This window comes from Achroia grisella, unplaced genomic scaffold (genome assembly GCF_030625045.1).
Source record: "Achroia grisella isolate CSIRO2021 unplaced genomic scaffold, CSIRO_AGI_Agris_v1 utg1174, whole genome shotgun sequence".
NCBI lineage: Eukaryota > Metazoa > Arthropoda > Insecta > Lepidoptera > Pyralidae > Achroia > Achroia grisella.
In genome coordinates this window covers 81964-107889 of record NW_026712590.1, presented here as the reverse complement: position 1 = coordinate 107889, position 25926 = coordinate 81964, and the positions used below count along the sequence as shown (strand labels likewise).

The 25926-nt window shown below is 34.9% G+C and overlaps 1 protein-coding gene across 5 annotated transcripts in view; it reads right to left on the bottom strand.

Moving 5' to 3' along the window:
- Nucleotides 1-25926, bottom strand: part of LOC131851981 (plasma membrane calcium-transporting ATPase 3) — a 96603-nt gene that overhangs the window by 8021 nt on the left and 62656 nt on the right. For 2 of the 5 annotated variants that reach the window (XM_059202545.1, XM_059202568.1), the window contains exons 7-22: nucleotides 23133-23226; nucleotides 22270-22386; nucleotides 19253-19300; nucleotides 17212-17381; nucleotides 16448-16663; nucleotides 15526-15768; nucleotides 14868-15106; nucleotides 14287-14449; nucleotides 13794-13895; nucleotides 13217-13396; nucleotides 12673-12867; nucleotides 11877-12083; nucleotides 10856-11054; nucleotides 9952-10163; nucleotides 9216-9367; nucleotides 8529-8655 (exon numbers count right to left, since the gene is read on the bottom strand). In XM_059202545.1, coding sequence (XP_059058528.1) covers nucleotides 8529-8655; nucleotides 9216-9367; nucleotides 9952-10163; nucleotides 10856-11054; nucleotides 11877-12083; nucleotides 12673-12867; nucleotides 13217-13396; nucleotides 13794-13895; nucleotides 14287-14449; nucleotides 14868-15106; nucleotides 15526-15768; nucleotides 16448-16663; nucleotides 17212-17381; nucleotides 19253-19300; nucleotides 22270-22386; nucleotides 23133-23226 — 2664 coding nt within the window. Of the gene's footprint in view, nucleotides 1-12; nucleotides 2450-8528; nucleotides 8656-9215; nucleotides 9368-9951; nucleotides 10164-10855; nucleotides 11055-11876; nucleotides 12084-12672; nucleotides 12868-13216; nucleotides 13397-13793; nucleotides 13896-14286; nucleotides 14450-14867; nucleotides 15107-15525; nucleotides 15769-16447; nucleotides 16664-17211; nucleotides 17382-19252; nucleotides 19301-22269; nucleotides 22387-23132; nucleotides 23227-25926 lie in introns of those variants that run through there. The other 3 variants (XM_059202560.1, XM_059202575.1, XM_059202551.1) reach the window with 3 other exon arrangements.

Genomic DNA, 25926 nt, shown 5'->3' with positions numbered 1-25926 from the left:
ATATAGGATCCGGTATGTGAGCTACATCGCGCGTTGTATGCTTTGTAACTGTCGTCCACGCAAGTATTGTGTTATTAGATTCAGGTTCAAATGAAATATCATTGTTATTGAAATAAATTAGTTTATTTCAAGAGTTTATATGATTTATATTGGTAGTTTAGAGCCGGTTAAGTATGTTTTCTTTACAATAAATAAGACTCGTTTACATAAAACTCAAATAAATTATGAAACCAACTTAGTAAATAAGTACATACACAACCGAGTTAATGACATAAAACTAAGCGAAAGAAAAATGTAAAGCCGCATTTATTTAGTTTTAGTTTATAGTGATATATGATTTCTTATTAGGCTACTTTGGTGTAGTGGAGATTATACAGATACTTTTCATTTTTCAACGTCTACATATGTTTTATAATTAATAAATCGTCTTAAATACTATTATGTTAGAAGTTTGGTAAGTTTATATTATCTATAATATTGTATAAAGACTAAATATATTAAGAAACTCTAAAATAAAATTCGGATATAAAACTTTTATGCGAAAAACTGATAACATATAAAATATGAAAACTGTTTAACGCTAAACATTATCAGAATCTTTGTACCAAACATCTATTAAAAATAAATTAAAAAGAAAATATACAAATTGTGCATACTCACAGACATCTGTATACATGCAAAACACTGTAAATATAAGCACGAACACTCTCTATAAATGCCAAGCATAATAAAAAAAAGATTAAAAAAATATGTTTCGTACCAAAAATACACATTGTTATCTTCAATATATACTCAATACTTATACACTAACGAGGCGCCATTTTGTTGTGCACTCGTGCAAACAAAATGGCGTCTCAGAGCTCTCACCTTATAAAATGGTGGTCGTGAATTAAGACTGATTTATTGAACACAATTGTTGTAGAACCTATTTGCTTTATTAACAAGAACTTTTCAATGTGTCAAAGCGAGTATGTACCGAAGACTCAGTCGCTGCTCAGTCATCGTGCACTGACACGGATATCATGCTCTACACAATGACATGACTATATAATCACTCGTTATGGTGTACCTACTATGGTTGGCCTCGCCGGTCTCTTACGAATACTTACAAACGTTACTCCCTATGCGAGTCAGACCTAAACTTACCGTCAACATCTGAAATAGAGCGATTTTTCTAAAACTGGGCGGCCCCCACCATAACTATACGAGTGGCGAAAGAAAATGCTATGGAATTTGCTTGAAAATTTATTTATCAATATAAATAGTCCTTGTAACATTGGCAAAACCAAAGTAATTCAGATAATACATATTTAAGAGCTCTCGTTTGCTGATAAGCGTGAGGTGTCCCATTCATATTAAACTTTAGGCATCTGCATATACAATTCATAGATAGATTAACACGTTATAAGATAAAAATATTATAGTATCAGTAAACAATAGTTTTAGATCTAATTGTATCCCAGTTATTAAGTTTAGAAACGGGTTAAAAGTGGTCCCAAAATTTACTATGAAACAAAACACACTGGCTTCCGAGTATCTAAGATCTTTACAATAAGTAAATATATTTCGTAACAAACTACTTACACAAAAAGCTAATGAGATTGAAAATTTCAAAAGATCAGTAAAATTTCAAAGTCTAATGTTAAAAAGATATAATATTGGAAAAGGAGTTTCCCCTCATTTGTTTCATTAAATAGCTACCTATACAAAATATCACTGCTCCGATATACATAATAATAAGACGTCAAGAATCTCTAATTTATGTACAAATACGATCGTCTCTAAAATAGCAGTGTTTGATATACTGGCAGATAGATTCGTATGATCTACGTACACATGTTCATATCGATAGGGTCCCGATGGTGACGTCACCCGCCCGCAGGCGAGGACGCGGCTCGGAACGATAACGTGAAACATTAACAGAGTACAAACATGAATTGAAAACGTTCAGGCGCGCCGCCGAACGGAGGCGCGTAACAGGCACAATTCGGTTTAGGAATCTAACGTCGGGCCTCTAACGTCCTCTATTAGTAGTTTATTGCTATCGACTACCTACGGCTAAAATTTTTCAACAATTAATAAAACCTTATACTAAATTAAGAATCGTGAAGCGGTCGAGAACCGAGCGGAGCCGAAACGCGGAGCGAGATTACGCGGAGATCGCTGCGTTAAGTACGTCCCGTGACCGCCGTCGCAAATAAACAGAACTAAAGAAAAACAACGGTTCGTCGGGTGCGGGTGTCGGTGTGTGTGTGCCGGCGGTGGCGCGTGGCGGAGGTTAGAATATGGTGGTCTCAGTGCGGGCGGCGGCGGGCACGTCCTCCGCGTCGATGTACGCGATGTCGGCGGGCGGCGCGCGCAGCCGCGACCGCAGCCCGGCCGCCGAGTGCGCCGACAGCCGCTCCTCCAGGTCCTCCAGCGTCGACTTGAACGCGCGCACCACGCGCAGCTGCAACAACAACCCTCCGCGCTCACGACCGCCCATCCTCCCACCTCTCGCCTCCCATCCTCCCATCCTCCCGCCTCCCGGTCCCATCCTCCGCACATCGCGACGCTGCGACCGACCGCGCGACCCGGCCCGCGCGACACGCCCGCGTACTCGCCACCGATATCTCGTCAGAGTGTGGTGTGGATGTTCTTATAGCCGATACTGTCTGTATTCAGAGTTCGAGACGTCGCCGATCGTGGGGCTAAACATGCAGCTATCGAGACCTGTGCGATTGACTCTACGCTACCGAGTGATGACCGGTGAGTGGGTGGCCATGCCAGAGCTAAGTACTAGGTGCTAGCGGGACTGCTGACGTGTACTACGCGGCAAACCTAGGGGCTAACGGGACAAAGCGGGGACGTCAGGGTGGCGACATCGATGCTCGGTCGAGCCGGAGACGGGTGCTCGAGACGGTGCTATGGAGACAGATGAACAAACAACACGGAGAATGTTCAGACAGGGCGATGTACAAACGAAAGACGTGGGATGCAACAGACGCACAAACAGAACTATATATGCTTGCGGCGAGTGAACGACACTTGTTTCATTTTCATAATAATACAATTTGTTTTTTAAATGTGTGTATGAGAACATTAACATATGTAATCATGTAGATATATAACAATCTGTGTATTAATAATATTTCCTTTTCCTATAATGTACAAGAAAAACTAATATTCTTTAGACAAAACCAATATAAATAATAATATTTCTTGTTCGTCGAATTAATCAATATAGGGATTAAAAAACCCCCTATGTGAGTAAAAAATCGAAAATGTATTACATTTATTTATATTTAGAACGCAGTGTCGTCGCACTCCCCGCTCGCGGATAGGTGCCCGGGGGTCTACGCTAGGCTAGGCTCGGGCGGGCTAGGGCGAGCTAGGGCCGGCTGGGACGGGCTAGGGCGAGCTAGGGCGGGCTAGGGCGGGCTAGGGCTAGGGGTGCGGGTACCGTCAGCGTCCGTCGCACGCAGCGCGCCGCCAGCCGCCGCGGCCGCCACTACACCTCGGTCTCGAGCACGGGCCGTTGCTGCCAACAACATCTGTCAACGCGCGGCTCGACGCCCCATTCGACACCGTCCTACGCGGATACGCCCTAGCTTTACAACTGCACGGGGGCCAGATATGGGACGGTGCGTGTCGTGTGTATCGTCGATATACGTATACACGGTATGTGATAGTGTAATATATATATATATAAATATAGATTATAAATACGTATACGTGAAAAGATGTAAATGGTATAGGTCTAAAAGGTAGCTTTTTATGGTAGACTGCACAACATAATGGATACAAGTGTGTGTAAAAGTGTAAAATGAAAAAATAAGATTCAATTTGAAGCCAACTGTTTGCATTTGTTTACCTCATATAAATTATATAATACATAAAATTTATACATTGAGAATTACTTTAAGAATAGAATAACAGTCAGAATTAATTTGATTTTGCATAAATTTGATAAGAGCTATAACAGCCGATATAAAAAGCTGCTAACTGTTATTTCAGTAGTATGTTATGTGTTTAAAAATTACTGAATGAATTATGTATATATTTAGTATTTATTTGTTAACTATATACAATATAACACAGTCATTAAAAAACACAATAATCTTAGAATATTAATTAAAATATTATACTGGATTTTAATTGATTGATTTGAATAGATATGAAAATTTTGAATTAACATAATTTACTTCAGTTATGAAATGAAAATATCCCAAAAGAATGTTTATGTAACGTGAGAATATTATTTAATAAAAAAATATATAATGTTGTGTTATATGTATATATATCAAAATTTGAATTACAATATAAAACATATAATTTATATAAAGTGTATAAGTGCAGTCGTATTGATATCTAATGAATATAAAGTTTATATATTATGAGTTAACATTGAATGAATAAAAACAGAGACCATATTGACTGCACAATTTTAAGTAGATAAAAATATTATATACATAATGAACACGTAAATATTTCTTATGTAAATGTAATTGTGTATGAGTGTAATTGTTATACAGGTGTTCAAATTTTGTCCCATATCTGTCCTAGCCACAAGCAGGCCAACACGGAAAAATAGACCCTTTATAAAAAAAAAAGAAATAAATGTGTGTATATGTCATTTGCTGCGTGTATGCGGCACTTGAGCGGCCGGTGTCACGTGATACGAATATGACTTGGAAGAGTGCCAATCGAATGAAAGAAAACAAACCAAACATAATGAAAATAAATAGAACAGGTTCGATCGAGGCCTTAACTACCCTGAAGATAGACTGCCGACTACACTACGCCTATACAACGCAGGGAGATGTCTCCTACAAATGCTTGGGTTGGGGACAGGGTGCACTAGTATACCATCCTCACCGTAACACCTAATTTTATATGCCACAGTATAATGGCGTAATTTTTAAATATTTTTTTTTAATTAAAAAATAATAATATGTAATTTTAAATTTAGATTTATTCAAATTCCATATGCCTCTATGGTGGTGGCTCGCATTTAATCGGAGTTACATATACATGTGACATTAACAATAGGTACTTAGTCTAACAACTACCATGCCAAGTTATTATTTTTTATTAAAACATATAATTTAGGAGTCAAGGACGAACAATTTATGTTATATATTTTTTTTATTTTCCGACTCTACACGATTATGGAAATATTATCATTATATAATATTATATACTATTAAACTTTAAATATATTTGTATATAAAATAAAATTTGGGTTTAATGTTAAATATTTCCATAAATGTACAGTCAGACAAATGTTAGGAAGCTAAACAAAATAAATCGTTTAAAGTTAATTTCAGTTTTAATTATGGAAACACTTCGATTACGTTAGTTTCATCTATTTACTATACTTACCGATATAGCAGCGTCACCTACGAAGTACCACTATATACATACATTATACGGATACTACATCAAGCCTAACAAAACGCAAAATAACACAATGAAGGCTTTTAACTGCAAGGCATAGGCAAAACTACTTGAACACCCTTCGCTGACCAGTTTGACGCTTTCACCCACCTGAATGACAACACACCCCGACATAGCACGTTCTAAGGGGCATCATTCACATAACAAAACAATAAAAACAAAACAAAAACAAACAAAGGATAAAACACAAAACATCGACAGTAACACAACGGCAAAGGAATGAGACAGGTCCGAACGGACTACGGTCCAACTGTTAGTAATGCGAGCTCACTCGGCAGTCGGCATGCTCTCGCCACGTGTCTACAATATTGTTTTATTCTCTCAAGAAAAATCCACTCCACACTCAAATTAACGTTCATATGACAGCAGTAACTGAACACAATTCGGTAAAAAATTAAATTAAATTTAAAAACAATATATAATAGTGGAGAAATTAGAATACGAACATGTTACTGCTTACGTATCGGTAACGGCAATGTTAGGCGAACGTGTGCGTGCGGGCCGCGTCGTCGGCACCGCACTCAGAGCTGGGTAGCTTGGATAGTAGCGAGGATGTATCGGGTTGGCGTTTTACAAGCAAAAATAAAACACTAGTCCTCAAAATAAAACGTAAAAACAGACAAAAATAAAAACATAAGTAGTGAATAAAAAAAATCAAACAGTCAGTATGACTCAGAGTAAATAAAAGACAGAGAGAAAAAGAGATAGTCATATTCATACCGCGATGTAGTTTATGTATAGTGATATATTTATAACATACTAGGATAAGTCATAGTAACTGTTTGAAGGTTTTGAGGGATAAGTAACATCGTCACAGCCTACATAAAGAGCATGCCAATAGGGTAAGGGTGGGGCGGTACAGTCAACTCAGGTTTTATGAAGTAAAAGTAAAATAAACAAAACCGGGAAGCGTCAGACTGTATACGGTACTGCTGATCATGCACGGCAGTAACTCGCGATGTTCTAACTAGTGTTATACTAACGGAACTGTACCGGTTTCATGACAACGAAACGTCAGGCGGAAACAAATATATATACTATATTATATATACGATACATATACAAGTAGATAAGGTGAGACTGAAATAAGAGATAGATAAAGTTCAGTCATAGGAATGTCACTCGGAACAGTCAGTACTAAGAATTCTACTTGTCATTTCAATTTGAGTTTTAAATCATGTTAAATATAATACATTTTACAATATAGTCAACGGTTCGCGGCAAGCGTGATTGCGGTTACCGTTGTCACAGTAAAATATATATATTACACACAACTTAAAGTCGAAATTAAAATGGCACGCAGTTTGCAACTTCGGCACCGTGCTGTAAGTAGTGACTACCTATAATCGTAGAGATTTGTGTCATGAAACCAAGTACTAGAGAAATCAATGATAGTATCTCGAAATTAAAAATCTAGTAAGTATAGCGTTTGCTCGGTTGCCAATTTTGATTTGTTACTAATTAAGCTACACATAGTGCTCGTTTTTGATTGTAAAATTAGTGACCGAACAATAATTAAACTACGTTAAGTATGGGCCAAAAATAATATAGAGCGTCACTACTATTATTACTTTGTAAAGTGTTTCTCTGTGTAGGTATAAAATAATTAGAACGAGAACAGAAGTATAGGAGAACAAAATTAAAATACGAGACGTAAAAGAGATTAAAAGGTGGAAATAAAGAATGAAAAAGAAAAACAAAAAGTATGAAAACGTAGTTATATCGATAGTTTGATCCTTATCGAAATTATATTAGTGTATATATTTTTATTTATTTTTTATATCGAGTGATATCTCCGGCTTACAGTACCAACAAATCAAAATGTGTAATAAAAATGAATCAGCGTAATCTCTATACTTCTATGGCGATATAATTCTATATATGGATGCATAGTATAATTGAAAATGGTGGTATTATTCGTTTTGTATGCAAAAATAGTAAAAGTATATATATAAATGGACAATATATCGAACTTAGCGTTAGGATGCCCAAGGTATCCGCAGTGTTGACCTGTTGACTTTGCTGTATATATATTTATATATTAGCTGGAAACTAAAAACTTATCCCTCTTTCGTATTAAGCACGAACATGTTTCTGCCACTCCTATTTTTTTTATATATTCCATATTTGATTTTTATATTCCATATTTAAATTTTTATATTCACATTGTTACTGTATAAAATTTAGCATATATATTTAATATATAATTAAATTTATAGTTTAATTATATTTCAACTAGTAAACTTATACAGTAACAACAAACAAGATTCTTAAAAAATAAATCATCATGGTCTATTGGCAGCTGATTTAGTTTTGTTTCGTAGACAATACCCATGATGTCTATTGTAGGGAATAACTAACAGCCAATTGATTTATAATTTTAGTATTTTTTTAAATGACAAAATTGTACAAAATGTATGATTTTGAATATATTCTATTAACCTTGAAATTGGCCGTAAGTTAAAAAAAACTGCAAAGAATAATCGTTGTACAAAACAAAAACTTAATAATGTCTAACTATTAAACTTGAATTATACATTGTGAATATTAAATAAATATTTTATATTTAGCGATAATTGTTTACAGTTTCTTCTATATGCAAATCTGAGTCCAAAAAATATATATTTATTATATTTTAAGACTCACATTAAAAGTTTGGGACCCATTTTGTAATGAATAATCGACACCTTTACATATATAACAAATTCCCAACATTTAATTACCGCAAAACTACATTTTCCCAATTTTAGTCTATATAAAATATTACCACTAGTGTAATATTCTATATAGACTTAAGAGTACCCTTAAAGAGATAAAAAAAACAAATAGGGTTTCCGAAAAAGTCATACATGGACGAGACGATTCCAATAATACATATTTATTAAATCTTATTTTATAGTCAGTCTTTTTAATTATGTAAATTAATATATGTATATATATTATGTTTATGTAACAATTGTCTCATCCATGGATCTCGCTACCTCCCCGGTTGTAAAACCGGGATGGTAGCGAGTGGCAAGTGGCTAATTGGCGGTAGAACTCGCCAGCAGTTCCCGGGGGTTGTGGGGAGAATGAAGGGGTTTATGTACCTGCGTCTGCAGCCTGGTGAGTCCTCGGATCCAGAGGATCTGTCCAGCACGAGGCTTCTTGTCCAGGTCATTGTCGTAGTCGGGCCCCGGCTGGATTGTCTCTGGGTCCGGTTGGCCGCGGCCCCACCTGCGTACAACGTTATGACGATGTATTAGGGTTTTTTATGCAAAATACTAGGATGACCAGTGAAGAAATTAAACGAGTTATAAAATAACAGAACAAATTCTAAATCTTTGTCTTTACAGTATTCAATGTTATGTTCAATTACAATATGTCAAAGAAGCGACTCTTTGTGTTTCTACTAATAATATCTCGGCATTCAATATCTTTAGATTTATTAATAATGTATTGCATATGTTTTTTAATGGCTGTATGTGTCAGAATATAGAGAAAACAAAAAAAAAATCCTACTCGTTGCTGGAATTATTTTGGTTTGTTTTTTATTTATTAATCATAATGGAATAGTGTTGACGCTAAAGGATAAGCCCAACTAAGGGCACCAGCCGAGGATGATAAGATGTGGTCAGGTCGATTAACTCATGGTGGCCATCTGGTTATTGGTGTTTCCATCAATAACCGAACGTTAGTTAAAAATTTAAATTTAATGTATTGGACCTAAATCTAAGTTGGGGTAAATACTAAGTCCAGATGTAATCCCTAAACCTGTATTCTCTTTCAATACTCACGTGAGAGTCTTTGGTATTTTCCTAGTGGGCACGGTGGTGACGAGCTGGCCCCAAACGAGGGTACCGGCTCCGAAGAACAGACACCACAACCACTGGTCTATCGATAGCCCGGCCGTGCTGAACGCAATCCCGCCGAATTGGATTATGATTACCTGGAAATTGGCGGCATACACCAATACAATAGTTGTCTTCATATATATACAGCAAACATTCTTAGTAGTTCTTTATTGAGAGTATTTCTCAAAATGAACAAGTAAAATAAAGTATAACACGGTTTTTTAATGTAACTTGTAGACCTTTTTTTATGTCAGTACCATATACACTTTCATATCCATTTAGTAGAAAGTTATTAATTTGAAATAACAAACAGACAGTTAAATTTTATTTTAAATACGGTACCAATATAATAATAATAATTGTCAATCTAGACTTATTAATCTCTGAAAGTCCCGTCATAATCGGCTGATAGCTAATATTATAAGGAGTAACCTGGTTGGTTTTATTTTAATAAAATAAAAAATAATTCAATTCCATGTGGACGAAACAACACTAACAAGTTGTGAACAAAGAAGTTGTAACTTGTAACTTTTCTTACTCTTGAATTTCTTTTAAGTTTTAGCTTTAAAATTATATTCGGCTGGAGGTAACTTTGAATAATAACTGTCTGTAATAGACCTACATGAATATTGTACCGATTTAAGTTATAAAAAAAATCTAGAGAAGACCGGATACAGACCTGTGATAACGCCGTTCCAATCCATATAGAGTAGAAGATAGGGTTGGTGAAGAGACCCTGGAACACATTCCTCTGGCCGTGTATCTTTCGCGCGTTGATCTCGTTGAAGAGAGTCATCATTACGAAGGTATTGAAGATTATTGTGAAGTGCTGGGTCGGCTCCGCGCCCAGGGGCTGACCCCGACCCGACGGGATGTTCAGAAGGACATCACCTGGAATATTGATAGAATTAAGGTCTTTCTTGAACCCGAAATCTTTTATATTTGCAGGTAAAATATATGAGATAATAAAACCAAACAACTGATCTAAATAAAAATTAAATATTTATGACTGCTTCGGTGATCTAGCGGTTTACACACTACTTTACTTCCGATGGGCGCAGGTTCAATTCCTCGCATGATAGACATTGGTATTCATAAATATGATTGTTTGTATCGGTCTGAGTGTTTTCTATAGATATTACGTAAGTATTATAAAAAATGTATTTATGTATTTATGTTACTTGTCTAGTACCCCTAACAGAAACTCTGCTTATCTTGATGCTAGATGGCGCTGTGTAAATTGTTCAAGGATTATTACTTTGGCGGTTCAAAAACGACAAGTTTTGCACCATTTCCTCACCTTCAAAAGGTTGGTTCATTTTTACATACTACCAATATTTACTTGAATGAATAAGTGTTTTATTTTTATTATTTAAGAAATATATTTAAGCATATCTAAGAGTTGTTTAGTATGTATTATTTAAATATAAACTTTAAAAGTGTGATCGCTCATATAGTATATTCAATTACATTGTTTTCTGGCCCCTACAGGACAGGCCTAGTGTAGGAATCAGGTAAATACTAAAAAAACATTATAGTACACGCCTCTTATCATTAAAATATATAGTGAAACAGTTACTCACCAACAAACAGCAGCGCGAATATTATAAACAACTGGTATATGGCCTGTCCGAGGATGTTCTTCATCATGGTGCGACTGATTAGAGCTTTGGTCCGGCCGTATGGCTTCCGTTGGAGCAGATCTGGTGTTGGCATTTCGGTGGCGAGGGCGAGAGACGCTAGCGTGTCCATGATCAGATTCACCCATAACATTTGCACCGCCTGGTGGTGACGTGAGCATTAATTGGGGTAGAATAATAGTTTTTGTGTTCGATTTTTTGACGTTACAGTTAAGCAAGCTGCTTGATCAATTCTAATGTTGTCTAAATGAATGTCTTTAGATTTGTGACTTCTTGGTCTATTATTAATACTGTAAATCGGGTCTTAACATGAATAATTCTATGATCTTTACCTTCATCGATGATAATAATGTGTACTAAATATGACGTTTGAAATTCTAGAACAACTATAGAATCAATAAGAACAGTAAAATAAATATAGCGGACATGATGAGTCAATAAGTAAGTAATAAATTTTGTATAATTAACTATCAACTATGTAGCATATTGGTTAAGATAAAAAAAATCCGAAACTCCGAATACAAAACACATTAATACTTAAAATGATTATGTTTATATTGTAAAAAATATGCATGTAGTAAAAAAAATTCTTGACGATATTCTAATTTTATTAGTATTAACAGAGGCTATTAATTTTATTTGGTTTGTATATATATATCATACTCTTCTATAACCTAATCGTTAATTTTCTTTTGACGTAACTGTACCAGGTTATTCCCATAACTAAAATGTTTATCTTATAGCTTGTATATTGTGGAATAGACCATGACTGTATATATAGACGAACGTTATGTTGTAAACTCATATTTAAAACAGCCACAGTAGTTATTTCTTTATTTGAGATTGAAACAGTTTAACAGTGTTGTTAGTATTTAAGGACAGAAATATGAATAATAATAGCAAAACAAATACAGATCCGCGAGTTAAGAGATGTCCGAGTGAGATGAACCCTACGCGTACGCACCTTGAGCGGACTGTCCTGTATCGCGCACGCACCGATGAAGGCGACGATGACGGCAACCACGTTGACAGTCAATTGGAACTGGAGGAACTTTGCGATCGAGTCATACACGTTCCGACCCCACATTACAGCCTTTACGATCGACGAGAAATTGTCATCCGTTAGGATAATGTCGGAAGCTTCCTTCGCTACGTCCGTGCCGGCGATACCCTGGAACACATCATTATATACTGTTATTATTTTATATTTATTTACTGTATTAATATTAGCTGCCTTTACACAGGAGAATGTGCATGTAAATGTACTTAAAAATCATAAACGTGTTTTTAGAAAATAAAAATTGGTGGAAAAAGATATAACAAGAAATTGAAGGGACTTGAAACATTCGCGCCATCACAGTGAAAGAGTGGTGACAAAAAATAGTAAAATTCAATCATGATCATCATATTATGACCCTTATGGTAAACATCATGTGTTATCTTCTTGACTGCAAAGGTGTCACACTTCTGAATGCTGTAAATTCACTGCAAGATCTAATTTTTATGTAATTGGAAATGCAATCAAGCTGATATAAGCACATCGTTTTACTTTCCGATGGTCGTTCGATTCTTCGCACATTATTGTACTCATTCCCAACATTTTTAACAGTCTGGGTGTTTCCGGTATTATATTATGAATGTATTAACAAAAAATGATCTACGTATTTATATCAGTTGTCTAGTACCTATACCACAAGGTTTGCTTCGCTTGGGACTAGTGGCGCTGTGTGAAATGTCCAGAGTTAAAGTACGTTACTCACCATAGCAAATCCGACGTCGGCCTTCTTCAGCGCCGGCCCGTCGTTGGTCCCGTCGCCGGTGACAGCGACCACTTCACGCGTGTCGAACGCCTTCGATTCTATCATGCCCTTAACTAGTGTGTATTTGTCTGTTGGTGAGGAACGCGCTAACACACGTAACTTGGGCCACACCTTATCAAGTAGATGTTGTTGGACCTGCAAATATTTATTTATATTGAAATATTTGAAATGTATGTACAATTGACGAGCTTAATGCCATATGGAATTCTCTACCAGCTATCCATTGGGTGAAAACAGAGAGGATGGACAGATGTTTGTTACTTTTTCACGCAAAAACTACTGAATTGATTTGAATGAAACTTTACAATAACGCAGCTTATACATCAGAATAACACAGGCTATAAATTTCACGCAGGTGAAACTGCACTGTTACAGCTTTAAGCTGCACAGCTATTAATTGTCATAAATTCATCGTGCCGTAACAAGTGTCCTAACATTTTAATATGTCTATTTGAGATTAGTTAGGGATAAAAAAATAGCATACCTCGCCGTTGCTATCCCTAATCCGCCTGTTGAACTCTTTCCCTTCGAGTATGAGGAAGTCATCGGTAGGCTTGAGTATACCGCACTTGACAGCGATGGACCGCGCCGTGTTCACGTTGTCACCAGTGACCATACGGACTGTGATACCCGCTTTTTGGCACTTGCGGATGGCTTCCGGCACCTTAAGGATAATATTAAAAAAATAAAACACAACGTAATGACTGTTACCTCTGTTGGAGTAGTCAGAAATATGTCAATTACCGCGGTGACTGAAATACTTGAGCCGCGTACCGTTCGCTGGCTATATTTATATGAACTCATTAGTGTTAGATTCATAATCTGCATCATATAAATATAACCATTCATTGAAGGGGTTCTCAACTTTTTGCCACGAGAGTAGAATTACAACAAATATAAAAATCTTAAGATTCATGATTATAATAATAAATTCATATATATCTTTGTTATTATTGGGCAGATCAAATACGAGAACTTTGTAAATATAAACCAAAAGTTGGTCTCAATTTCAATTTCCATAACAATAAAAGAATAGATTATAATAATAAACAGTTTCGTACCTCTGGCCTGACAGGATCTTCAATTCCAACTACGCAGAGACAGGTCAGATTGTTCACAATGTTGTCTTCGTCGTCCCAATTTGGCTCTTGGTCTATGTGCACCTGTATAACAACATTAAGACTTTAGTTTTCTGATTATATTATATACATACCTATTATACCTGAGTTTATACTAATACTAACTTTGTTTCTGGTGTGTTGTTTATACACTCAGTCACACGTTGAGTGGAGCGTATTTATTCTTAAAAATTAAACTTTTACCGATCGGAATTTATTTGAATGGTAAACGATGAAGGCCCGAAGGTCGACGTTCAATGAAATTTTGGTCTCGATCGGTCAAGCCGTTCGGCGGAGTATCATTACAAAGAGTGCACATCTGATCTCTAAGATCGCTCCGCGTTTCTCGATAAATTAAGATGTACTTAAAATTAAGCCGATTTCGATAAACAATTTCACTGTTATATTTAAAACACAAATAAAAACATAAACTGACCTGGTTGATTTCAGCCTTCCCCGGCACGAAGTCTCTGAACGCCACCGAGATGGTTCGGAGTCCGTCGCAGGCCATAGGTTCGATTACTTGCCGCACCAGTCGGTCTTGCATGTCGCGGGTGAACTTCTCTAGCCGACCCTCGTGACCATAGATGAATGCACATCTGTACAGTTAGGTACACATTACACGGTTTGTAATAGTTAGGTTAATAAAAAAAATAGACTATATATTTTAGTACAGGATATTTTTTTTGTGCCTGGGATGGTAAAGAAATTGACACCTACATAAAAAAAGAAAAAAAATGTATTTAAATAGACCATAATATAAGGAGTGTATTTTCATATGCATATGTATGTATGTACGTATGTATGTATCTGTATTTTTTTTAGGTGACTGGAATGCAAAACTATCTAAAAAAGAAAATTTTTGTGTGGGCGAACCTTATCACTACGGGTATAAAAATAGATAACCTATACTCAGACCTACCGAGTATACATCTAAAATTTCATAATAATCGGTATAATAATAAACACGAGAGTTTTATATATTAGAAGAAAGATTGTAAACTTCACTGTACTTACTTCTTCAGGACAATTTCGGAAGCCCCCTTGGTATAGAGCCGGTAGCCGCCTTTGTACGGGATGACGGTGGACATGCTCTTCCTGACGCTGTTGAAGGTGTAGACCCTGGTGAAGGACTCCTCAGGGTGTCGCTCCCGGACACCATCGTAACTCTGGCCCAACGCGATCACGAACCCGAGTAGCGCGCATTCCGTCTTGTTGCCGACTTGCATTGGGGGACCGGTAGGGTCTTGAGATGGCTGCGGAGATAAGGTTATTAAAGATTTGCGTAGTTAATATATATCTTAGGACAAAAGGTACAGCAACAGGCTATTTAAAAAAAAACAATTTTGTTTCTAGCCAGTTTCAATTGAATTAGTATACTGAACTGGACGGTAGGGAAGGAATATTAATACGCAAAATGACATTCATTCAGGATATTTTTTTTGCTGATAAAGCATTATTATTGCTAAACTGCTTGAGTCGTCTTCCGAGCCACTGAGGCCGTTATTTCTTGGTATTAACTGATTTACTACTGTACACGGGCTTATGTCAAGTATACAATAGTTTTCTCTAATTAATCATTGCGATGTAATGTGTTTCAGACTATACAGCGTGTGTTTAATATGACAGATTTATTATTATCATTATTGTTTGTTAAAACAACAAAAAAACTCACCATAATCCTGGAGGTGAACGCACTATTGACCGATATACCCTCGACGAGCGTCTCGCCAACTTCCGAGGGTATATCTCTAAAGTTGGGTGTCACTTTGCACAACTTCTCGCATATGTATGATTGTACGACCGTCATCCGATTGGTGGTGAGTGTGCCCGTTTTGTCTGAACAGATCGCGGTTGCGTTGCCCATCGTCTCGCACGCGTCCAAATGCCGCACCAGATTATTGTCTTTCATCATTTTCTGTAACAATGTACACTTAATAAGTACTGGACTTTGATTTAATATTTTTGTTTTTTTTACACGTACGCTCTTTCGCACGCGGGAAAGAGTGTGCATGTAAATGTACAAAGAGAACATGAAAGAGAGAGCGCGCCATTCGCACAATCCCACGTACTACAATCGTGCGTACTTTCGCGCGTAATTATATTAATATAATAATATCTCTGAAAAATGGCGCCCATCTGACCATGAAACAAATACTTAAATACAGATTTAATGTTAATTTATGAATTTTAAATGTGTATATGGGAGAATAACAGCAAAATAAAAAAATGAATACACGGGTGACACGCGCGAAAAAGTGTACGCAAAAACAGATACAACCGATTTTACTTCGTTAAATCGGGCGCACTCCTGGTTACGCATGAACGAAAATGTCGTGTAAAGGCAGCAAATGTGACTATGACACCCCATTGCGCCTATATTAAGTAACAAAAATAAAGAACAGTTAACTTAAATTAATGGGACAACAGCCTTTATAATAACTAAGCTATAATATAATTTTTTATATGCTATTATACAAATAATATAAGTAAAGTCGAAAACTGCATTGGATACATTATCCCTTCTCTCTACTTTTGTGTATAATGTTTCTTACACGATAGACACATTAATTAAACTATATGTATCTCATTCTCACCTTAACGGAGTAAGCCAGAGAGAGTGTGACAGCAAGAGGTAGACCTTCAGGTACGGCGACCACCAACACGGTGACACCAATGATAAGATGTTTGACGAGATTATTAACGTATACTGCGCTCCATTTCTTTCCTTGAGTGACGAAGGTATGCACGCAGAATTGGATGACCAGGATGATGACAGTGAGAACGGCGATAGTGGAACCGGCGTATCCGATCTGTTGAATATAATAAATAATAATAATAACCCTGGACAATTCACACAACATCATTTAGTCTCAAGCTGAGCAGAGCTTGTGGGTAGTAGGCAACTGTTATAATTACTTAAACAAAATCAGTTCTCTCTTTAAAATATTAGTATTAGTATCGAGATCTTGATTGACAAATAATCAGGAAATCCACGAACTGGTAAGATTGAAGTATTCAAAATTTAGACTGATTTAGTAATTATGCCACTGCGAATATATATATTTTTATAAATACATTATAGAAACATTTCTGGAGTCGATATAGTATAGTACTTATTGTACTAGACCCGTCGGGGACAAGAATTCTTAGGAACGATGGTCTACCATTGCTCCTAAGAAGCTTGGAAAGGTCGTTGGTTGCGCGGTATGGTGTGGTTGAGGTCGTCGTCTTCGTCGGCGAGGACGGTGTCGTTGGAAGGTTTGCTGTCGTTATGAGGTTGTCGGGATTAATAAGAATGTGCCTCGGGCAGCGATCGGGGTCAGGATAGAGTGACTGGCTGGCAGATTGGCGACCGTACCTGTATAGCTAACTTGGTGAGCTTGGCCTGCAGTACCGACTTCTCTTTCTTGTGTCCCGTCTCGGCGGCGGGCTTGTCAGCCGGCGGGGCGGGCACGTGGTTATCGTCAGGACGCGCGTGGTTTGCGCCGTGGCTGTTGCCCGACGCTGGCAGTGTTGCGTCCTCGTCACCTACACCACCAATGTACGCGTCAATGGATTGTTAACACGTATATATTGCTTGGTACGGGTTCCGAATCTTTTATATTGGCGGTTATAAGTAAAAAATCTTGAATTCTCTTTGAATTAAAAGTAATATTGGATATTTATTGCTATTGAATTAAATGTATGTTCTTTTATACAGTATTGTTGTATGTAGGTTAAACTGTATACTATTAATTTTTTGATAAAAAAACCCAAAAAAAGTTTTACAACGAATGTTTTAACAAATAAAATTGATATATATACTTTAAATAAAAAAAAAAATATATATATATAATATTCAAAATTATGTGTCAATAAACAACATTTAATTCATATTGAAATACACTTTTACTAATTTAATGAAACTTCTTTCCATACCAAACAATATTTATGTATAGTCAAAATTATTACACTTCCGGACAAATTTATTATAATATTAAAAATTATATAACAAGTAGGTATAGAGGTGCGTAAGTATTTTAAAACAATACTGTGAATTTAGAATATAAATATATAATTACAATAAGATTTTTAGTAAATATTATTACTCGGCTATTTTCGTATTATTTCAAATGAAATAAATATAAAGTACTTAGATTAATCTACAATGATACGATTGGATTCTATGTATAAAAAAAATCTAAAATGCATCAAACTATGGTATGAGAATGGTGTTAGTCAATTTTACCATTAATACTAACGTTAGAAATCCAATACTAAGTGTTGTTTTTCAAAAGATCATAAACAACTATATAACTGTACCGGGTAAGGGACCATCCACAAATTACGTCGTAGAAATGGGGGATAAAACGGGTTAGGAAGAGGGGGGGGGGGGGGGTCGATATAGAGTGAAGTTAAATTTCTTATTACAATATTTCAGAGATGGGAAATCCTGTTAGGTTTTACCTTTTTTTTACACTAATTTGCGACTCCTCAACTATAACAAGGGGTGTTAAACATCAGTCTCATTCAAATCGTAGGTGCGACGTAATATAAATATGGATGACCCCTAAAATAAGACTATAATATGTTAAAGGTTTTTTTTTATTGAGTCAACGAGCTCGGCGTACACTTAAGGACAGATTCATAATCCCACCACAATAAAGCAAAGCTACAATTTTAAGCACCAACATTACCCAATAAAACGATATACAGGCTGACTTTTTTCCAGTTCGGAGAAAATTAGGGCATACCTTATGCTATACGTAGTCAAACAAGAATTACAATAAATACAAAAATATTTGAATATATCCTGAAAATACTATAAAAAAATGTTCACCATCCAGGAGATGTGCACGTAAGCCACCTGGATGGTGAACATATCTATACTGATATACCTGTATATTTTGTACAATTCTCAAAAAATATTTATTTCTCTAATAATTCTAATAAAAACTAATTCTAAATACTGTATAAATAATGAAATAACCTTTAGACAAATCAATTAAAAAATATACACATAAAGCATGTTGCTTTCATGTACTTTTTAATTACATATTATTTTTATGCCATATTTTGTTCCGTACGGTAAGCAGTTATCCGGTATATAAAACGTATTTAGGTTGTAATGGAAACAGTTCTATATCAATCCGAAACCCAGGGCTAGTATTCATTAAACTGAATAATTTTCCACTAGTAGAAATATGAAACAATTTTTTGTAGCTTTCATTAAAATCGAACGGTCTTGTTTATCAATTTCATATGTGCAATAAATTATTTCATAGTTTAACTGCGAGGCTTTGAGAGCACCGCTGGATTTCAGATTGTTACGTTATTTTCATTACACCCTGTATAATATTCTGGCCCTGAGTGTACGCAGGGTGTTCATAAGCGGGGACATAGCAAAAGGGACTACTTACCGGACAAACTCTTGCGTTGGGTTCCTTTTCGTTGCTGCTTTTTAGCTTCTAATTTCATCAATTTCCCATATCCGTTGCGAGTGTATTCAATGATATATCATACAAGCATACACATTTATGGCAACGAGTTCATTTTTTTACATCATGCAGTCAACACGACAGTTACACGATGCAGTATCAATGTGTATGTTTTTATTTAGTATATATATTTATTTATTTATTTTCATCGGCGACATGGGTGTGGGCGTGCAGCAGGCCGGGGTCGGGGGTGGAGAAAAAAAATTTGGATGTCATTGAACGGATCACACTATGGTGGCACTAACTCTATGGAAATTAATGTCGTAACTCATTCAAGCATTTGTGACATTAAATATATTCATATCGTTTATTTATTCGCCACAAGTGCTTGAATGCGGCATCTAAAATTGCATTTACAATGGTTGCTTTTAAGGGTTTGTTTTTAAAAAACATGTTTATGATTTAAATCGGTGAGATTATTTGTTTTATTGATGTAGGTACATAGAAATAATAATATAATAATTCAAAATTAACATCATGCTTCCCACAAGACAACTCAGGCTATTAGTCAAACACACTGTACGGACAACATTAAACAATTACAATATGTAATAAATTTGCAACTATAACCTTACAAAACACATATTTGGTCGTCATAAAATACCATCAATAAATAAAATAATCCCATATTGTGGAAGAAATTGATAAAAAAATGATAGTTTAACTGCATTTAAATTCAAAGATATAAGATATTTTATGAATTAAAAAAATAATTGTAGAAATAGACAATTTTTATCGAATCTCTTCCATTATATAATATGTTTAAATGTCAAGGGAGTGCGGTGAACAAGGGTGGATCGTACAGGAGATTTACTTCACTGTGGATACACTAAAATATGCAATAAAGCATAAACCTTACACTATGCTCATTTAGTGTATGAAAAAAAAGATGGGACACTTTTTTTTAATATAATATAACCATGAAGATTACAGATTAAATATAAAAAGTAAAAAGTGATTCGTGATCTGTTACCTTCAGAGTTATATTTTAATATTTTATATTACACTACTATTTTACATGTTGACTTTTCTATAAGTCTATGGTTTTCTCTATGGCTAAATGAACAGAGTGTTATGACAATGCTAAACTATATTTTGCAAATATCACTATTAGGGAAGCTCGATCTGATGATTTTGAAGCTATTGATGTGATGATTAATTATTTTATGGCATACATGTTCATATTACACTGTGTCTATGAGAAAATAATACACTGAGTACTTACATTATATGTTTGTTTCTATATAATAGTAGAATTATTAGAACGAAATACGGTAACGGTATCATCACGTATATATATTCTATATATATAAAAATAACTTGACGTTTATTAGTCACTAAGACACGAGACCGATTTGTTTAAGAAATATTTTGTAACGCATTTGTTCTATTAGAAGTAAGCTAGAGTTTTGGTTTGAAATGTAGTATAATATAATATAATTTTATCTGTGGTTTAAAATTATCTGTACTACTTAAGTTACGGATGGTAACAAAGGGAATGTGATGGTAATACAGAGACAATTAAAGTTTTATAAATCAGAACGAATACTTTCACTTTACTTCATCTAAAACCATCAAAATAGGACATAAATATATATTGAAAAGAGGAATTTCTTTTTAATGTATACCGAAATCTTTATTATATTTTATACGTATAATTCACATTTAAACAAAATTTAAATACTTATTATTAAAAAATAATGCGTAACACAAATGTATGCCAATAACTACCACCATACTTTAAACATAAAGCCCATCGCACACTGCGCAACAGCCAGTCGGCAAACGAAACCAACAATCATTACAATTCAAACAAAACCAGTTTCTAAGGGAACATCTCCATTACGATATCGTTTCGTTAGACCTCATTTAAACTAAAATTTAACACAAAAAAAAAAGTACTTGATTTCGTTGTTGTTTAAATTAGTACACCCACATAAATTATCCCAGTTGGAGTAGTACCAATAATATTAATCTCGTACTAGTTTCCACAATTTATTTCAGTAGCTTGAACTACAAATAGTACTTAATCTATATTTCTTATGCTATTTGAGTATTGCAGGTTCGAATCTAGAAATTGAGATTAAAAAATTTAAACGAAAATTTCTTAAGTAGGTCTGTATTTACATGCAATAAATGTATACTGAATATCTCCTACACGAACAAATAAAGTCAGGCACGTTTGTCACTAATCTGCTAGATTAGAATTCTCATTCTTCCTCTACTTCTCCAATTTGTATTTAGTGTTATCATGTTAATACTTTTTTATATAAAAGTATTACAAAAATATACCTACCTTTTTTAAGTATGTATATTAGAACTGCTGTGTTCTTTATTCTTTTCATCTACTCTCATCTTTATGTTAATGAGGCCGAACGTAAAAGCATTAAAATATCGCAAGAATTAAAGCTACACGGGATATACACACTCGATTGTTCCTCTATCGACAATCCGTTGCCAAGCAAATTGGGACCTTGCATGCTATACACAGCTTTGTAATTGCGTTCAAACCACAAACACATCGTGCCGGTATCTTGTCGGCACGATAATTGAACTTAATCAACTTAACTAACAACACTATGCAGTATATATATCAAGTCGATCACTCAATTTGACAATGACAACGACGATATTTGGCGAACAACGTCACAACTCGCGTTGTGTATCTTAATACAATTTGAATTCTATATCTAAGCACATAGGACTTAATTTCAGTTAACACAATATACTATAGGGATCTGTGGTGATTTTACACACGTTTCAATATTGTTTTATAAATTGGGTCCACTAATACGCAAGCAACTAAACTATTTCACTCCCGCTGTCGCTGTCGAATCGCGCAGTGTACGATCGGGCACAACACTACAAAATCATCAGAAAGCACCAACTAAGAGGACAACTTGCTACCGCAACCAATTGTTATTATAACAGGCACTGACCTTTCTTCATTTGTTTAATTTCCTTCTCCTGCTTGTCCACAGCGGCACCGAGTAGCGTGAAGATGATGCCAGCTTGTGAATTCACACCCACAGCTGTCACAAGCATTTTGCCAGAGCCTGGAACATTTAACATAGTATTTAATGATAGAATATATTACATATGCATGTTTATGTACAAATAGTATGAATGTGTGGGGTCACAGAAAATTATAGAAGAATGATACTAGTCATTAATAATTGAGTTTGTGAAGTAATAGATTATCTCGTTATTCGGAGAAATGAAGACATTATATAGAAGGCGTAGGGTAGGTGTAGATACAGATGACATATGAAGAGAACTATCAGAATGGATGATATCTAAAAGTGGGAGATAAATATATTCCTTCACATGAGAGGAAATTAAAGGACGAAATATAATATAGGGAATTTATAATTTACATTTATATCATCACTTATATACTGTTTTAAATTTGACCCGGTCATTATTTATAGGTATAAATTTAGTAAATCACGGGATCTAACCGGCGGAACTATCGGGAACGAAATAAAAAAACGTGGTAAGATCCTATGATTTACTCTAATTATACGTATTATGTCACTATTTAAAATTTATCAAATTCCTCACAATACTAATACAGCGCAGATGATGTCGAGGGCATTAGCAGTACATAATATATTAATCCTATATGATATTTGCCATCGTTAATGCCTATTCTGATGTCAGTTTTATTTTAATACTTTTTATCTATTTTTGTTGACCTTACCAACGTAAGATTGTTTTTAAAAACATGTGATAAAGTAATTTTTTTTATACACACATCTTTGCAAGTGAAATTGAACTTTGTGGCGTACACAATATCTACCTTCCATAACGTGTGTACCAGATAGCACCATGGGATCAAAAGATTCACCCTTCTTGACATGGTCTGACTCGCCCGTCAGCGATGACTCGTCGATCTGTAACAAGCAGCTACTTTAGCATCCTTTGATTAAAACAACCTCTTTACTGTGAAATAAGGGTGAACTAATTCAAAATCAAACTTAAAAATAATTACTATAGGACAATTAATGCACTTATGCATGTTAAGACTTTTGTATTATTATTTTTTTCCCTACAGTCCAGTTCTGACTATATATTCAATTAAAAATAGAAAGAAATAATCTTTATTCAAATAAACTTAATAATATATCACATATACAGATTTCAATTGTCACATAATATTATTTTGACTCTACCACTCATTAGAAGAGCAGACCCTCAGTTGAGAAGAATTGGTAAGAAACTCAACTAAAGTTTTAGAGTCATTTAACATAGCCGCTTTACTTCCAATGATCGTGGGTTGGATCCCTCGCACGCTACAAACATTTGTATTTATCTGTATGATTGTTTGTATTGGTATAGTTATTTTCTATGTTTATTATATATGTATAAAAAAACGTATAGATATGTTTTTTTAATAAGGAGTAACTTAGGCTACTTTTATGTTAGAAAAATTCTTTAATAAACTTTTTTGTTAAATTCCACGCGGACGATGTCGCGAGTACAGCTAGTTGATAATATAACTCAACTGCTATCAGCTGATACTATGTAATTGCATTGAGTACCTCTTTTTTTAATGTAGTTGAAAATACAACTCAACTGCTATCAGCTGATACTATGCAATGGCATTGGCAATATACATACAATGGCAGAACATACAAACATACATATCGTATGTTTACAACATGTCTCCACAAATAGTGATACAACAAATGTGATAGATAAAAATGCCGCATTCTGCTATATTATCAGCGACTTACAATGTAATCGGATATTATATTTATTTGTTGTATGACATAATATTGTATTGACGTAAAGAAATGTCAGATAAAGCGATTTCTATCTTGAAATAAAACAATTATAGGACTAACGCGGAAGTAAACACAAATAGAGTAATCTTAGACTGATTACATCTTCCGAAGGGCATTATGTACCTGTGGTTTACAATCCGATTTAGACACTTAAAGGTCGTGAGTTTGAATTTGCTGCCATAAAATTTTCTTGTAAGTGAATTTGAAATTACCTGACAAATATTTCTGTCAATTTTACAATTACTTACTCTCTCATGATACAAAAATTGATAACAAAATATTCCGAGAGAAGACGATTAAAAATGGGATGTGCTAAATAATATTTTAACAAAGCAATAATTTCACACAGGTTAGTTAAGGAAAAAATAGCCTATATTGTTTGACGGTCTCAATGGTTTAGGGGTTCAGTACACTGCCTTATTTCCGATGTTCGTGGGTTCGATTCCTCGCACAAACAGTTGTATTCATGAGTATGATTGTTTGTATCGTTCTTTGTGTTTTCTATTTATATTATGTATGTATTTTTAGGTGTCTAATACCCATAACACAAATTCTGATTAACTTGGGCCTAGATGGCTCTGTGTAAATTGTCCTGAGATATTTTATTAATATGATAAACACGAAAGTTTGTGAGTATTGATGGATGTTTGTTACACTTTCACGCAAAAAATACGAAACTTTACAGTAATATAGCTTATACATAAGAATAATATAGAAGCTATAAATTTCCTGCGGGTGAAACCGCGGGCACAATTAGTTATAGTATAAAAAAAGTCGTTAGAAAAATTGCAGGAAAAACATTGAACTTCAAATACAGATGGCATAAACACAGCTGTGTTGTATTATTATATATATATGTTACCCAATATGCGAATATCGACCCGATTACAGTAATCTTCGATATCTACATACCTGTGACGCACGTTGTATCAATAAATCTGATAAAAAGTAAATATATAAATTATTGCTACCTGTTAACAGCTGATACCGCGATATTTGTAAAGATAACTATTATTAAAACTGTTTGACGGTATTCGTTTTTTAACATTGCACTTTGTTTAGAAAATTGTTACTATAGTAATATTACGGAGTAAGACAAAAAATAGTGAGAGAGACGAGAGAGGAGAGAGAGAGAGAGAGAGAGAGAAAGAGCGGATTTTGTTACGAGGAACATGAACTCTGGAACTATTGCACCGATTTGAGAAATACTTGCTCGTATTTATTTCTTAATGAGCGTTCAGTCAAAGGACTGAAACTAATTAGTGAAAAAATCACTTCACAATTAAATCTAACACTGAAATATTCAATTGAACTTTTTTGAAATCGGCTAGCAAGATCTGAACGGATTTCATATCACTTTTCAACAATCAACACACACTCTATGAGTTCTATTGATTCGTTTATCAAAATGTAGGCAGCCGTATAAAACTTTGACACAGTAATGTCACCACAAGGCTTTTTATCATTTGATTTCTGTTGTAGATAAATAACAATGACCACGATCTAGACCGACATTTCAGGCCAGTTTACTGAATAGAATAGAAATGTCGATGGTAAACCATAAACAATGTATAATTATAGAAACAACAGTAAATTATCTAAGCTAGAAATTGAAAGAAATAGCGATTGAAAGATTTTACAAATATAATCGTTATATGTTTAGACATTTTGATTTTATGCGAATAATACAAACTACTAAAATTAAAAATAATCAGATAAGAGATGAATATGATATACTGCGCCGATCCCACACAATGGTGATTAAGACAAGGCAATGACAATGAAGATTTAATCTCTGCATTGAAG